This window comes from Hippocampus zosterae, chromosome 13 (assembly GCF_025434085.1).
Source record: "Hippocampus zosterae strain Florida chromosome 13, ASM2543408v3, whole genome shotgun sequence".
Classification (NCBI taxonomy): domain Eukaryota; kingdom Metazoa; phylum Chordata; class Actinopteri; order Syngnathiformes; family Syngnathidae; genus Hippocampus; species Hippocampus zosterae.
The window spans coordinates 17641730-17656031 of NC_067463.1; the positions used below are offsets into that span (position 1 = coordinate 17641730).

General features: G+C 44.5%; 1 protein-coding gene across 2 annotated transcripts in view; it reads left to right on the plus strand.

The window, feature by feature from the left end:
• The first annotated feature begins 911 nt into the window (after positions 1-911).
• gnav1 (guanine nucleotide binding protein (G protein) alpha v1) overlaps positions 912-14302 on the plus strand; it is a 35946-nt gene continuing 22555 nt past the window's right edge. Inside the window, exons 1-4 of one of the 2 annotated variants that reach the window (XM_052083352.1) lie at positions 912-1360; positions 4139-4230; positions 10918-11010; positions 11428-11588. In XM_052083352.1, coding sequence (XP_051939312.1) covers positions 1231-1360; positions 4139-4230; positions 10918-11010; positions 11428-11588 — 476 coding nt within the window. In that variant the 5' untranslated portion in view covers positions 912-1230. Of the gene's footprint in view, positions 1361-3844; positions 4026-4138; positions 4231-10917; positions 11011-11427; positions 11589-14302 lie in introns of those variants that run through there. The other variant, XM_052083353.1, reaches the window with a different exon arrangement.

The following is a 14302-nucleotide window of genomic DNA, read 5'->3' on the forward strand; positions in this document are numbered from 1 at the left end:
TAGCGGCCATCCAGGAACTGAGTTTGAGACCCCTGCCTTGGCCTTTGATTTTACGACCATTTCAAGCTTGTTTGTGCGGACATGTATTTTTAAATGAACTTAAAAAATGTTTGCTTCTTTTGGTGGACAAAGATGTTGGTGCTCTGAACAAAAAGACATTTTTATTAACCCTTGTGAGACAATCTGAAAAATACATATTTCCATTAAAGTAGGCTTGCACATTCTTTGTTACTAATAGTCGTCTTTCTACAGGCAGTAAGGGTGTTTTTATCTATTCATTTTCTAAATCGCTTTTCCTCATGAGGGTCGTGGGCGTGCTGGAGCCTATCCCAGCTGTCTTCGGACAGTAGGCGACGTACATCCTGAACTGGTTGCCAGCACACATAAACAAACCATTCATGCTCACAATCACACTTAGAGACAATATAGAGTGTACAATTAACCTACCATGCATGTTTTTGAAATGTGGGAGCGAACCGAAGTACCTGGAGAAAACCCACGCAGGAACGGGGAGAACATGCAAAGTCCTCACAGGAAGACCATGGCCCGTCAACGGACCCATGAGCTCTGCACCGTGAGGCGGACATGGTAACCAGTCATCATGCTGTCCAGGGCGATAAAATCCCCCGCCCCTTCCAGGCGAAAATTCAATTATTTATAATTGAATGCGAGTCTAAATGATGATTGGATTCTTTTTAGAATAAATAATTATTTTAAAAACTGTAATCAACGAATGACTTGGCCTGTCTGACCGTTTTCCATGTCCACTATGACCATTGAGCACATCAGCATGCACACCCCGTGATGCAACTGCGGGCGCGCGCAGCGTATTGCCTACCGCGCGCGCGCACGTGCGACTGACCCTTGTATCCTGCCACACACACAGGTGACAAATCTGATTGGCTGCACGATGACGTCACTTCCCACGAACTCCAAAGCATTCCCTTTTGGAGTGGGAGGAGGCACTGTGGATTGTTTGGGGTGAACAAGCGCAACAACTTGGATTTGTGGTGAAATAAGAAAGCATAACCGGGAGCGATGCTTCCAATGAGTTTGGCCTACAAAGAGGACTTTTTAGAGAGATATTTCGCACATGTTAACGGCGCTTTTCTGGCCACCGAGACCGAGGAGCTGTGAGCATGCGGCTGACTTTGAACAAACTCGCTCGGTTTGAACTCAGTCAGGACTTCGTCTGAGTCCAGCTCCGGGAGGAGGACATGTGCGCTCGGGATGGGACTGTGTCTCGGTACCGACGTTACAGAGGAGGAGAAGAAGGCGAGGATACTCAGTGCCAAGATCGACAGAGACCTGTACGAGGGCGCCAAGCGGGAGATGAATGTGGTTAAAATACTCCTTCTAGGTAAGATACACGAACTTTACAACGTTCCTCTGGATACACTACTTTAATCTCTCGTATTTTCTAAGGTGCTTATAAATTGATTTTAATAAGATGCTTTGATCAATGTAATTGTTTTCCTGTTAAAAAAATCCTACCTTTCAAGCCACTTGTTGCTCGGTAGTGTTCATCGGAGTTAATCAACTGCTCCTCCTAGGCCAATGGAGAAAAAAAACTGATTTAAAACAGCAACGCCCACTGGGCAGTTTTAATGGTTGTTTCCCAAACTTTTATTGAGCCAAGGCACATATTTTACATTCGGGAAAAGTCTCACGGCTCACCACCAGGGCCGGTTCATGCTATGGGTAAGTGGGTAAGGAGGGCGGTCGCCCAGGGCGCAGTCTGTCAGGGGGGCGCACGAGCTCTGTGTGTGTGTGTGTGTTGTGTGTGTGTGTGTGTGTGTGTTTGTCCAGGGTGCAAAATCTCACCACCAAACAAAAATGTTATAAAAATTGGCTACACAAGTACCTTCCATTTAGTGCGACGGTGGGTGGCAAGCTAATTTTTGTCGCGAGTCACATTGTAATTTCCCCTCTAGTGGCCCTTATGGTCACGAAAATACAATACAATACAATACAGCTGTAGCTGTAACAAAGTGCTTAACAAAACAGTTAACATCAAGTAAAAAAATAAAAAATAAACACAACACATGCATAAAACAATCCGAACCACTTTTCCGTCATATGCTTTGTTCTTTAAAGCAGTCTGAGATGAAAGAGGAGAGAATAACGTTGAATTTCCTCACCATATTCCCACATCCGCTGGAAAAAAAAATGATGGATGACTCATTTTGAAATCGGAAGTAATGGATGATTGTTTGTTCAGCTGCTGCTCGTGGGACTTTGGTAACAAAAAAAAATGTTGCAATGTTTTAACACTATTTATTATGTATGACAACTCGGTACAGATTTTCCCAAGCATCAAGAAAGTTGATACTCATAATTTGCTTTCACGATCCACATACATTGATGTGGAGGGCCGGATCTGGCCCCCGGGCCTTGAGGTAGACACCCCTAATCGAATGGAAGAGCGCTTAAATATTTGGACTCTGTCATTGGCATAGATACAATACCATACAAACCCATCTTTATTTAGAAAGTCATTTCACAACAGCTGCAGCTGTAACAAAGCTCTTGACGGAACACAAAATAAAACGCCTCAACTATAATACAACAGATGAAACATCGACAATAATATAATCGTAACAACCATTCCTACATACGCCGTTTTGTTGGTTAGAAGTGGCTGATCATGACGTCTATGAACCACTGGTGAAAGGAGAATCAAAGTCTCCTTTCGCCAGTGGTTCATAGACGTCATGATCACAGAACGCACATCTGCTCCATGCTAAGTTGGAAAGCGAAGAAGAAGCCGTCCGTTGACGAGTAACATCCTCACAGACAGGAAGTAGAGTTCAATTCTCCAGTGACATTTCGATCCGCTTCAAAAACTTCGATGAACAAGGACACGTTGATTTGGAGTGAATAGATCATTTCAAAAGCAATTCAGTGAAACGGGACACGATTTCCCACATGGGCATTAGGAATGGAAACAACTAGCGGACTCGTTGCCTCTCATGAGTGTCCCTCTGAAATCAACAGAGGATGCTGATGTGTGGCAAACAAGTATATATATTTTTAAAATGACTTATTACACTATTCATTCATTCATCTTCCGTACGGCTTGATCCTCACTAGGGTCGCGGGGGGTGCTGGAGCCCATCCCAGCCGTCTCCGGGCAGTAGGCGGGGGACACCCTGAATCGGTTGCCAGCCAATCGCACGGCACACATAGACGAACAACCATCCACGCTCACACTCACACCTAGTGACAATTTAGAGTGTTCAATCAGCCTGCCATGCATATTTTTGGAATGTGGGAGGAAACCGGAGCACCCGGAGAAAACCCACGCAGGCCCGGGGAGAACATGCAAACTCCACACAGGGAGGCCGGAGCTGGAATCGAACCCGGTACCTCTGCACTGTGAAGCCGACGTGCTAACCACTGGACTACCGGGCCGCCCTTATTACACTATTGTTCTGATTAAATGAATGGTTGTTTTTTTTCCATGGTTTATGTGCAGCACTTTGCCATAGCTGTTTTTGAAGTGCTCTAGAAGCAAAGTTGAGTTGCGGGTCAGTGCGGGCAAACCCTCGCCCTCCCGTTGATGCAGTGAGCAGTCAGCAAACCCTGCGCTGTTTCCGCTTTTTTTTATTTTCCCTTTGTTCATAGCGCACACTTGCACTGGCCTATGTCTGTTCCCATGGCACATGGGAAAGGAATCACTGAGCAAGAGGCCGAAGGTGCTGGTGTGCAACGCGTTTACGCCAACACTGTGTATAGCGTTTCCATTATGGTGGGATCTACAATCGAAGTTTGAATGCTTCTGAAGTCGTAAAGCCCCTGTGATTGGCTGGTAACCAGTCCAGCGTGTACTCCGCCTCTTACTCAAATTCATTTAAGATAGGGTCTCACCTACAACACAAATGAAGACAAGCCTTCTAGAAGATGGATGAATGGGTGGAAGAAGTCCTACAACCAACAGTTTCTGGAAGAATGCGTTTCTAAAATTGCACTAAAATTATGCATGTCATCATGGGTGACTTCAGCTCAACTTCATAAGTTTTTATGTTTGTCTTTGTTTTTCTTAGTTGATGTTGTGCCGCAAAGACAAATCATTGTCTCTAAAAAAAAAAAAAGCATTCATTTTGCACATTACACCACATGTTGTGATGTCCTCCAGGTGCAGCAGAGAGTGGGAAAAGTACTTTGGTCAAACAAATGAAAATCATCCACAGCAATGGATTTACCAAGCAAGAACTCAGCAGCTTCAAGGTCAGTAACGTACACACACACACACACACACACACACACACACACACACACACACACACACACACACACACACACACACACACCCTCACACACACACACACGCACGCACACTCCAAAGGCCCAGAGAAGACTCCAAAGTCTTATGACTTCTCTTTTGTGGTTTGTTTTTATGATTTTTTTTTTTTTGGAAAGCTGCCTTTATATTCTGTTACTTACCATAATCGATAAACTAGGAGGAAAATGGAGAGTGGGAATTGAGCAAACTTATGGCACCCCTGCCTCAGGACATTTGACAACAGCCAAGTTGCTGTTTCTACATGTGTCCACCTGGAAACTTTGCTTATTCCTCCATTTTGCTTGCACTCTGATTGGCGGAGAAGAACGGAAACCCTTCTGGAACGGAAAGTGTTGCATTCCATTTTCCATCAACTCTTATCTTTAGCCGCACGCCTCTCCTTTGCCCCCCCCCAAACCCCCCCCCCCCCCCCCCGTGCAGTATTTTATCCCATCCCTGCCTCGGCGGTCGGTCATTTCCCAGCTTCGTTTCTCTGTCTAGCTTTCCACTCTGGAAAAGGGTTCAATTTAGGCAGATAACGGCGATTAAACCGACCACCTTGAACACTCTATTGCGTTTTGATTCGTAATTGAAAGAAAGGATGCTCACGTGGTTTGCACACTCACTTTCATGGAACAATCAATAACACACAGACACCCACACACACAAATACTCAAATGACTTTCCATACACCTGTGCATTAGATCCAGGGGGGGGGGCAAATTTTTGTACTCAAGGGCTGCGATTGGATTTTTTTTAAGACAGCTGGGCCAAGTCACTCACAGGAAATTCCTTTAGTGTGTATGTGAAAGTCCATCCATCCATTTTCCGAACCGCTTAATCCTCACTAGGGTCGCGGGGGGTGCTGGAGCCTATCCCAGCCGTCTTCGGGCAGTAGGCGGGGGACACCCTGAATCGGTTGCCAGCCAATCACAGGGCACACAGAGACGAACAACCATCCGCGCTCACACTCACACCTAGGGACAATTTAGAGCGTCCAATCAGCCTGCCATGCATGTTTTTGGAATGTGGGAGGAAACCGGAGCACCCGGAGAAAACCCACGCAGGCCCGGGGAGAACATGCAAACTCCGCACAGGGAGGCCGGAGCTGAAATCGAACCCGGTACCTCTGCACTGTGAAGCCGACGCGCTAACCACTGGACTACCGGGCCGCCTGTATGTGAAAGTATTTATTAGAATTTAAAAGGGAACACGTTTTGTAATGAAATAAGCAAATGATTCATTTAATAAAATAAATCAAAAGGTCTAATTGTATATGCGTGCGCACATGTAAGCGCTGTTGCTTATACTCGTGTGGGTCTCAACCTGGCCAGCGGCCCCTACCATTGACTATATTGTCCTACGACTGGCGGAACTGTGTGTTTGTGTGTGCATGCGTGCGTGCGTGAGAGATGGAGAGAGACGGACGAAAGAGGAGGTGGTGACATAAGCTTAATCTTGTGGCAGCTGTTTTTATTTCCCCCTTCCAAATCGCAGCCTTTGCAGTTTGAAATTTGCATTCTGCGACGTCACAATATAAGTTTGAATTCAATGAATCGTTCGGCCCAAGTTGCCAGTCATAAAGGCCCTTCGAGGGAAAACGCACCTACGATGTTCCCCGCGTCAAAAAATGAGTTTGACACCCCTAATTTAGAGTTGATAGAAAGTTGAGATGATGCAACGTCTTTGAAACAAAGCTCAACAGCCAGTTTGCGTCACTTGTCTCTGGCTTGTACGCGCTCTCATTTAACATCCCGTTTGAAGGCCCCAATTTCTTGTGCTGCACATTTGGAATGTTCACTGCATTCCTCAATATTAGTCAGCTCCTTCATTCCGCTCCCTGTAGGCATCGCAGTTGTGCTTGACACGTTGATTTTCTTATTAAAAAAGGCCGATATCTGTAGAGGACAGGACTAAAGGGTCAATTTCACGGTATATTGTGAAATATGCCACGCAATCACAAGATGGCAGTTGGAATGCATGGGGGTCATCTTACAACAATACATTTCTAGTTTCACAGGACTATTTTTTGTGCTTGATGTAGTCTGAAACTCGTCGGAGTATTGGTTCGTAGAGCTACAATTTGTCTCGTGATTACTTTTGACTTGTCCCACGGGGAGGGGCGGCGGTGCATCCACAGCAAGAATGTGAGTGAGAATGGTTATTGGTCTATATGTGGTCTTTGATTGTGTGGTGACCAGTCCAGGGTGTACACAACCTCTTGCCCAGTGTCAGTCGGGATAGGCTCCAGTTCACCCCTGTGAGGACGATGGATAGATGGATTTAGTTATTAAGAGTGTCACTCCAAATTGAGCCTTATTATGTTTGTCATCTTTAAAACCTCTACAAGAACTGTATTCTTTGGCATTTGACTCAGCATGGCTCAGATTTGTTCTTGGTTTTGCTGTTCGGTGCTTTCTACCGTCTTTGTTACCGATTTGTTGCTCCATGTACAACACTTTGTATGCAGCGATGGCTGTTTGAAAGTGCTTTATAAATACAGTTGAGTTGTAAGGGTTTTACAGTACTTGTATTGCTTCTTTTTAGGTTATGCACGAGCACAATGTCTATTGCAATGGGTGTGTACCGTTTGGATAGAAAAATAGTCGACAGGTACAAGCTTGCGCTAATGCTGTAAAAAGCCAGTTATTGTTTATGCTGTCAGTTGGGTTTGGCTCGCATGTGCAACCCTTTATATTTTACGCCTAAAAAATGGACACCTCGCCCCGTGATTTCTGATCACCTCTACCCACGCACACCCTGTCTCGTGTTCACACACTCATGGTGTCACCTCTTGTTTGGCCTCTGTGATTCCTAATTTTATTAAAAATTTTTTGGGGGGGTGTTGCACGTTGGAGAGCCGCTCTGCTTGGCATGCTTCAAAGTGGGCGGGTACTTCAAAGTCCACACTAGCTCTTCTCCTTATTGTCTTCCATCTCACTGAGCATTCTTTCCATCAACTCTGTGTCACAATAGGGCACTGCTCTGGCTAATGCTGGGAATTGGGGAGCAAGGGGACTGCTCGTCATCTAATCCTTCCTTTGTTCATAGCCAGAGGCAGCAGCGCGTTGTTTTTACTATCCACAGGCCGATGGACTAAGACTCCAGCGCATACAACATTGTGTAAACAAGGAAGGTGACTCGTGTGCAAATGTCTTGCTTTGAACTCTTGCGCGCCGCAGCTGCTAATGGTACCATTGGAGGAGCGATTGGATTGGATTGGATTTGTTGAATATGCAACCGAACTAGCGCTCACACATGCACGCTCACGCATACGCGCACACGTTCTATCTAACCTACAAAGGCTAGATAGCAAAAAGATGTCTTTTGATGACTATACCCTACAATGCGTTTAAGGCTTCATGCTTTTGTGTTTTTTTTGTTTGTGCAGTGAGAGATTCATTTTCATGATTGTGGTTGGATAAGAGTATTTCCTTGTCATATGTGGCTGTTGATTTCAAGAGACACTGTAACCCATTTAAAAATGATCAATCATGCAGAACCACCCAATCCGGATGGATTAATGATGTCGGCGTACATTTTTTAATACAAAAGTGAGGTAAACAGGAGTCGCTAGGGGGGAGAAGCTGAACCGTAGATTAAAGAAAACAAAGGTCGAGGGGGCCAGTAAGAAGAAAAATGCGAGAACGAACCCAAGGAATCCACCGTCTCTGCCAACACATTTCCGACAGATTTTTATCTGTGAAATGTGTTTTTGCTCCTTTTGTTGCTGTCCATGAGACATGAATCTTCAAATTTAGGCAAGTCAGCTTTATTTATAAAGCATGCACAAGGTAATTAAAAGCATTTACAAACAAAAGAGTACCGGTAAAGAAATAAAAAGTAGCTAATTTGCTAAAAAACAAAACAAAAAACAACAACAACAAAAACAGTACAAGAATGGGAACCTGGATGTAAAAACTTTTACACTGGGCTGACATCACTTCTGTTGGCATGCAGCTTCGTCTATTTGCGTGCAGCATAACAACTAAATGCGGGTCCACCATGTTTACTTTGAACTCTGAGCTCCGCTAATCTCCCAAGTCGACAGGTCAGAGAGCCCGACTGGGTTAAATTCAATCAACATTTCTTTCATGTATTGAGGATCTAAACCAGGGATGTCAAACTCATTTCACATTGTGGGCCGCATACGGCCTCGGTAGATGTCAAGTGGGACAGACCATTAAAATTATACCATACTCAGCTATGAATCATCAAAATATCATGTCTTTCCTTTGTTTTCATATAGCGAAGCACAAGAACATGAGGAAAATGTTGAAATGCACCTACATTTCATTTATCTAACATTTCAAAAAACACCTTAGAGCTTAGACAAATGTGCAATTTACTTTTATCATTCACACATATGCATTGCAACTGATCCCACTGATTGTACAACGGCACACAACTTTAACAAGTAATTAGTATTTAAACATATAGTCAAGTCATGCATTTTAAGATGAAACGAGATTTATAAAGAAAGGATTTTAAAAACCATTTACACATGTGCATATGAAATCTAAATGTAATCCCCGCCTACACTTTACAAACTAAAGAGAAAACAGTGTGCCACCTAGCGGATAATGCATGAATTGCATCTTATTAAAACTATTAATTCAGTGTCTTTTATGCATGTTTTTCATTCTTAAATTATCCCGCGGGCCTGATCAAACTCCCTCGGGGGCTGGCTCCGGCCCGCGGGCCGTGTGTTTGACACCCCTGATCTAAACCATTGTTATTTATAGACCAGTAGAAGAATTTTCAAATCTCTTCTTCAGCTGATTGGTGTAAAACCTTTAGAATTGGAGTAAGACAGTCTCTTCAGTCTCTTTGTTGTGCTACAAACCCGAGCTACAGCGTTCCGAATGCGCTGCAGCTGTTTGATGTTCATTTTGAGGGAGTCCAGTCGGGAAGACCATTCCCAAAAAAAACCCCCCAAAAAACGGTCTCCTGGAGATTAAAGCATGGATAAGCTTCTCCAGGTCTGCTTGGCGCACACAAAACCTTAAATTCTGGATATGTTTTTCAGCCGGTAAAAGGCAGTTTTCAAGATTGATTTAATATGACTGCTGAAAGTCATGTCTGAATCTATCACCACAGAAATGCCCAAAACAATGTCGTGTTTTAGTTTCGGTGAAGGAGATTTTGGGTCTTCCAGCTCTGAAGTTGTTTTAGACTGTGGCATGAACACCTGAATTAAAACCACCACAAGGTACCTTAAAATAAGGCGAGTCTCAGTACTCACCCATTCCTCGTAGAATGTGTATGAATAAGTTCAAGTGTGTTTGAATACTCGTATCGCAACCTTATGTAATCATATTTAGTCCATAAGCGGTCTTAGCCATCCATACCTTCAAAATGTCTTAAATTTGACTTCGTAAATTGTGTGTTGACAGGCTTCTCTGGTCATTTTCATGCTCCTATTTAGCTATGATGCGATCTGCTACATATTATGAATTATACCCCTTATGGTGGCACTAAACAAACACAAAAGCTGTCGAAAAACAACCCGCGTTTTGAATACCTCTCATGTAATGTTACACATGAGGGTGGCTTCCCACTGTTTAACTTTGAGGATTTTTCCTCCACATTGAAATCTCCACGTTATTTGCATCGCGAATCACCGCAGCATTGTCAACCAAGTTCTGGTAAAAGAGTCTGATGTCCAAATCAGGGCACATCTTTTATTGAGGTTACAACAGTTCCCCGTGTGGACACTCATGAAAGCAGCCATCAGACTGTGATGGAATCGTAATGGAATGTAAAGCTTATCGTTAGCTGGCAGAAGACTGACGGCTCAGATGGGGTGCCGTTTGATGCACGCACACACACACACACACACAAACATTTTTCATTCTCTTTAGGAGCCTCTCTGTTGCTATGTGAATTAAATCCATTATTTCTGAGCATTTGTATTTGTAAATTTTGTCCGCTCCCAGATGGCCACTTTACATTTTGAGGAGCTTCTCGTCACTTCAAACATAACGTTGCTGTGTTCTTCTACACAAAATAGTATCTTATATCTTCGATGGTGCATCTCATTCTTCACCCTGAACAAAGTAAAACTTCAAACTAACATTGAACTGAAGTGTATTTTTTTGGGGGGGTGGGGGGGGGTGGTCATCTGATTCAGTTGATTTTGTGATCATTTTAATTTGAATTGTCTATGTTGCGGGCGGCCCGGTAGTCCAGTGGTTAGCACGTCGGCTTCACAGTGCAGAGGTACCGGGTTCGATTCCAGCTCCGGCCTCCCTGTGTGGAGTTTGCATGTTCTCCCCGGGCTTGCGTGGGTTTTCTCCGGGTGCACCGGTTTCTTCCCACATTCCAAAAACATGCATGGCAGGCTGATTGAACACTCTAAATTGTCCCTGGGTGTGAGTGTGAGTGCGAATGGTTGTCCGTTTCTGTGTGCCCTGCGATTGGCTGGCAACCGATTCAGGGTGTCCCCCGCCTACTGCCCGAAGACAGCTGGGATAGTCTCCAGCACCCCCCGCGACCCTAGTGAGGATCAAGCGGCTCGGAAGATGAATGAATGAATGAATGAATGAATGTCTATGTTGCTGCACTCTGACATTATGTTAAATATTTTTGCACTACCCTATAGCCTATATTAATGTCTTTTGATATGTCAGCCGGCAGTGTTGGATAACCTCCTGACCTCCATGAAGTTTGTTCTTCATGGCATGGGCATCCTGCGCATCAACCTGGCTAACAGCAGGAACAAGGTAGGCAGCTTCCTTTGTATTTACTGTCACCCCTCGGCGAGCCTATTGCATGCTTCCCCCCCACCCAGTGTTACTGATTTCTTGTACCGACACCAGAACACCACTAAGGAGCAGTATCTCACCACTATCAATGCCTCTTCCTCCCTCTCGGCATTCAATTGCATGCATGACTGACAACTAAAGATTCCTAAGGGGTTTGATTGTGAGGTTTAATTAGATTTTAAACTCCTACGTTAACACAACAGCGCTCACACATTTTCCACCCACTAATCACAACCTGTTGGGAGAAGATGATGAAAATATTTCCTCTGATAATTGCCAGCAGTGTGTGTGCGTGTGTGTGTCATCAGTCATATTTATAGTGATAAGCAGCCACAGTAAGTGTTCATTTATCCAAAGTGATTTGTTGTCTTGCAGGTGCACGCCCACTCTGTGCTGTCGTGTGGTCGCTCTTTTGATGAAGATCAGGTCTTTTTTCCCTTCCTGAGCCACGCCTTGGCCTGCTTATGGGCGGACCAAGGGGTGAGAGCTGCAGTGGCCCGGGGATACGAGTATGAGCTCAATGACTCAGCGCTGTAGTAAGTGCCTTGCGAGCATGCAAACGCGCGCGCACGCACACTGTGTTGAAAAGAAGCAGGGGTCTAATTAGTTGGACTTTACAGCTGCGACTCAGACATGTGCTTGCTGCCACTGGGTGTTAATCTTAGAGCGTAATGAGAAACAAAAACTAGAATGACACCCAGGAGGACGCCGCCATATGCCAAGGACACACGATCCTAAGAATGTCTGTCTTTGACTGAAATATTCCGATGGGTCCATGTTGGTCCGTTCCAGGCCAGTGGGAGGCAGTAATTACAAAATGAGTTGCACACTCTCAATTTTTATGTTGGCGCACCCCATCATCAGTTGAACGTGGTGCCTCACTGCCCCATTTGGTGTCAATGGAGGGTAATGGTGAAACGAGTCAAGCTATTCCTCAGTCTGCATGTTTATCTGGATCTGGACCTCGATGTCAAAGTTCACGGGCCACCTGTATGTGGTTCTTTGACTTCTGAATATACGAACCAACAAGCTACCAGCATGGTAATCAAAACATGACCTATCGCCTAACGTTAGCTTGTACTAGGCGGAGGTCAATGTTTGCACCCGAAGCAATTTGACACTTTACGCTGCATAAACATGTTTCATTTGTAAATACTGTAAAAACCTTGGTTTTCGAACATCTCCGTTATCGACGAAATTGGATTTCCACCAGAAAATTTGGGATTTTTACGCCTCAGATTACGACCGCAAACCGATTTTCGACCAAATTGAGCAAACTCGAATACGCCACTCGACTCCTCTCGGCTCCCGAGTGACGATTGTTCTCGTGTAACGTTCATTGTGAGCAGACATGTTTGTTGTGATTTACGCAAAAGTTTAAAGTTGAGTTTGAAAATGTCATCAAGGCCGAGGAATATCCTCCCCAACAAACTTTTAATATGGATGAGACTTTGACTTTTTTGGAAAACAATGCCATGAAGGATCTACATCACACTCGAGAAGTCGTTTCCAGGCCACAAATCTATGAAGGATAGGCTAACTCTTTTGCTATGTGGTAATGCTAGCGGCAATCGCAAGATAAAGCCTATGTAATAGTTCCGGATTTTGAACAAATCGCTTTTTGAACAGCCTTCTGGAACGGATTATGGTCGAAACCCGAAGAATGACTGTAATGTGCTGTGAATTTAATTGTAATTTTCTGTGCCGGAAAAACGTAGCATGACGAGAACTCAGAATGAAGGGTAACCGGAGAGCTGAGAGTGTGTGTAACGCACAAGTACGTCAGGGCTGGGGGAGGCCGTCTGGTCTCATTCTCCACCCAGCGAGAGGCTGCAACTTTGCATTTATCTACACTGACAAGTCACAGTGGTCCCCCCCACTGAGAGCCACAAGAGGTGGCGTAAGTACAGATACTCACAGATACAAATACAGTGACACGTTTAAAATACAACTCTGGTAAAAATAGTACAGCAATCCCTCGTTTATTTGCAGTTAATTGTTACTGGATGCACCTACCCCTTCACCCCGCAAAAAGTGAAAAAATGATAAATCGGGGGGGAAAAAAATCCCCCCTTACTCGTATTTGTTTTTTCAGAGTATACATTCATTCATTTATTCATTTTCCGATCCGCTTATCCCCACAAGGGTCGCCGGGGGTGCTGGAGCCTATCCCAGCTGTCTTTGGGCAGTAGGTGGGGGACAACCTGAACCGGTTGGCAGCCAATCGCAGGGCACACATTGAAGAACAAGCATCCGCACTCACACCAAGGGACAATTTGGAGTGTTCAATCAGCCTGCCATGCATGTTTTTGGAATGTGTGAATGTGGCTATGTGAGATAGCCGAACTCTCCGCTTGACTGTCTGATGTGATGGGGACGCTGTTTATTTCGAGGCGGGCGTAACTCAGGGATCCTACAGACAGCTCACTCACTGGTTTACATGTAGCTTGGATATGAAGTAGTAGTAGTCAGGAAGGAAAAAAATATATAATTCTGAAGGACATACCTGACAAATAGATACACCTGTCAGGCATATGCTCCAATATTTCGCTCCTGTGGGGGGAGAAAAACAACATGGCTTTAACAACTGATACTCCCCTCCACCAGTGTGAAACATACACCGGGAATCTGTATGGGCAAAAGCTCTGTCAATTATGTAAATGTACATGGCTAAGTCACACCTCTGTTGATTCTCTATGAAAGGCACACGTGTTTAAATGCTGGCTGTAATGTAATGCCTCAAGTGTGGCACTTATGTGGAAAAATTGTCGACAATTTTTCTTTTTCTTTTTTTACATTTGCCCTTCAATTGACTGTGATCAGTCCAGGGCCTACAGAGAGCAACGTCAAGTGGCGTAGATTCCAGCTCCGGCTTGACGCTAAACAGAATAAGTGGAGGAAAAGGAATGAATGGATGGCTAGATCACGGTTAGTTTAATATTCAGGTAAACTAACATGCGGAATATTGAGAAGTCTGCGTGTGCCCCAGTGGCAAGGAGAATCAGTTTACATCACGTAAATACCGACACTTCATAGTGTCTTTGATGACTTCCGTCACCAGCCAAGGCAGAGATAATCCTCAAATGCATCTTTGTGCCTGAATCTGTTCGCATTCACACATCTTAATAAGCTTCAGGGTCTTCAAGGGGAAGTACGTCATTGCTAAACATATTTATCTTTCGAAACGCCACTTGTACATATTTTATATTTTGTCACAGGAAGCCAGCTCACCAGCCACCCATCGTAGTTA